Below are 1,482 nucleotides of genomic sequence, written 5' to 3'. Positions count from 1 at the left end.
GTCGGGGCGCAAAGGAGGTATCGGCTCCGCTCGGCTCGGGGTGGGGGGTGGTGCGCGAAGGACATGCCGGCCCGCTCAGGGAGCGCTGACGGCTCAGGGAGGTGCTGGGGCCCCGGCGGCGGCCATGTGTCTTCCTGCAGAGGCGGGGGCCAGCGTCTGGTCCCAGAGAGAAGCAGCCGGGCCTCATGGGGGCGGATGGGGCGGGGCAGGCACAGGGCCCTTCCGGTACCCTGTGATCTGATATGGGGGTCCCCCGTGGGCGCCCGTCCGTGCCCGTAGCTCCCTCGGTCTTTGACCTGGCGTCCCTGGGCCTCGTGGGGGGTGGCGTCCTGGGCTTGATCCCCTCCCGAGAGCGCGTGCCCAGAGCCACGTCTAAATGGCTCAGAGCTCCTCCTGGCGCGCAGATGGCAGCCCGGGGCTCAGCAGCTGTGCCGGGTCTCCCCGGGGCCGTGTCCGAGCGCGCCGTGACCCCGCCGTCTCCCCACAGCCGACATCATGTACAAGGGCACCGTGGACTGCTGGCGGAAGATCCTCAAGGACGAGGGCGGCAAGGCCTTCTTCAAGGGCGCCTGGTCCAACGTTCTGCGCGGCATGGGCGGCGCCTTCGTGCTGGTCCTGTACGACGAGCTCAAGAAGGTCATCTAGGCGCCCGTCCGCCCGCCGCGACCGCCTAGCGCCATCCCTCACTGTGACGGACCACCGACTTCGAGAAATTCCAGCGTCCCCGCCGGGGCCGGGCCACCCCGCGCCGGGGGCTCCTCGCCGGCGGACCATCGGCCCTGGGTCCACGCGTTGATTGGGGTGGGGGGAGAGGGCAATCGGGGGGGTCTCCATGGGTCCACAGTCGAGGCAGCTCCGCACACCAGACCTAGACTCCAGGTGCTTGTAGGACCGACCCGTGTTTAAGTATTTATTTAAGAAAATCATGTCTCCATTTGTACTTAAGCACTATCCTCTCTTTTGCACAGCCGAATACGCGCGATTATGTTTCTCCGTCGGGCATTTCCGCTGCGGACAATAAAATCAGGACACAGAGGCGCTGGTCTCATTTCTCAGCAGAGAGGCCTTGAGGGGCGGTCAGCGAGCAGACCATGGGGTCTCCAGGTGGGAGACCAGGCCTCCCTGTCCATCACCAACTCCCAGAGTTTGCTCAAAGTCAGGTCCATCAAGTCAGTGATGCCATCCAACCATCTCTGTCGTCCCCTTCTCCTGCCTTCAATCTTCCCCAGCATCAGGGTCTTTTCCAAAGAGTCAGTTCTCCGCATCAGGTGGCCAAAGGATTGGAGCTGCAGCTTTAGCATCAGTCCTTCCAATGAACACCCAGGACTGATCTCCTTTAGGATGGCCTGGTTGGGTCTCCTTGCAGTCCAAGGCACTCCCAAGAGTCTTCTCCAGCACAGTTCAAAAGCATCAATCCTTGGGCACTCAGCCTTCTCAACTGCAGCTGGGGTTTAACCACACAGGATCCCAGGGTGGTGGCAG

General features: G+C 63.2%; 1 protein-coding gene across 1 annotated transcript in view; it reads left to right on the top strand.

The window, feature by feature from the left end:
• Positions 1–1,036, top strand: part of LOC104983051 (ADP/ATP translocase 3-like) — a 4,902-nt gene extending 3,866 nt beyond the window's left edge. Inside the window, exons 4-5 of the mRNA XM_010832543.1 lie at positions 1–17; positions 488–1,036. Coding sequence (XP_010830845.1) covers positions 1–17; positions 488–645 — 175 coding nt within the window. The 3' untranslated portion in view covers positions 646–1,036. The remainder of the gene's footprint in view (positions 18–487) is intronic.
• Positions 1,037–1,482: the final 446 nt, after the last annotated feature.

This window comes from Bison bison, unplaced genomic scaffold, assembly GCF_000754665.1.
Source record: "Bison bison bison isolate TAMUID 2011002044 unplaced genomic scaffold, Bison_UMD1.0 scf7180017861088, whole genome shotgun sequence".
NCBI classification, from domain to species: Eukaryota; Metazoa; Chordata; class Mammalia; order Artiodactyla; family Bovidae; genus Bison; species Bison bison.
This window is presented reverse-complemented; position numbering and strand designations above follow the sequence as displayed.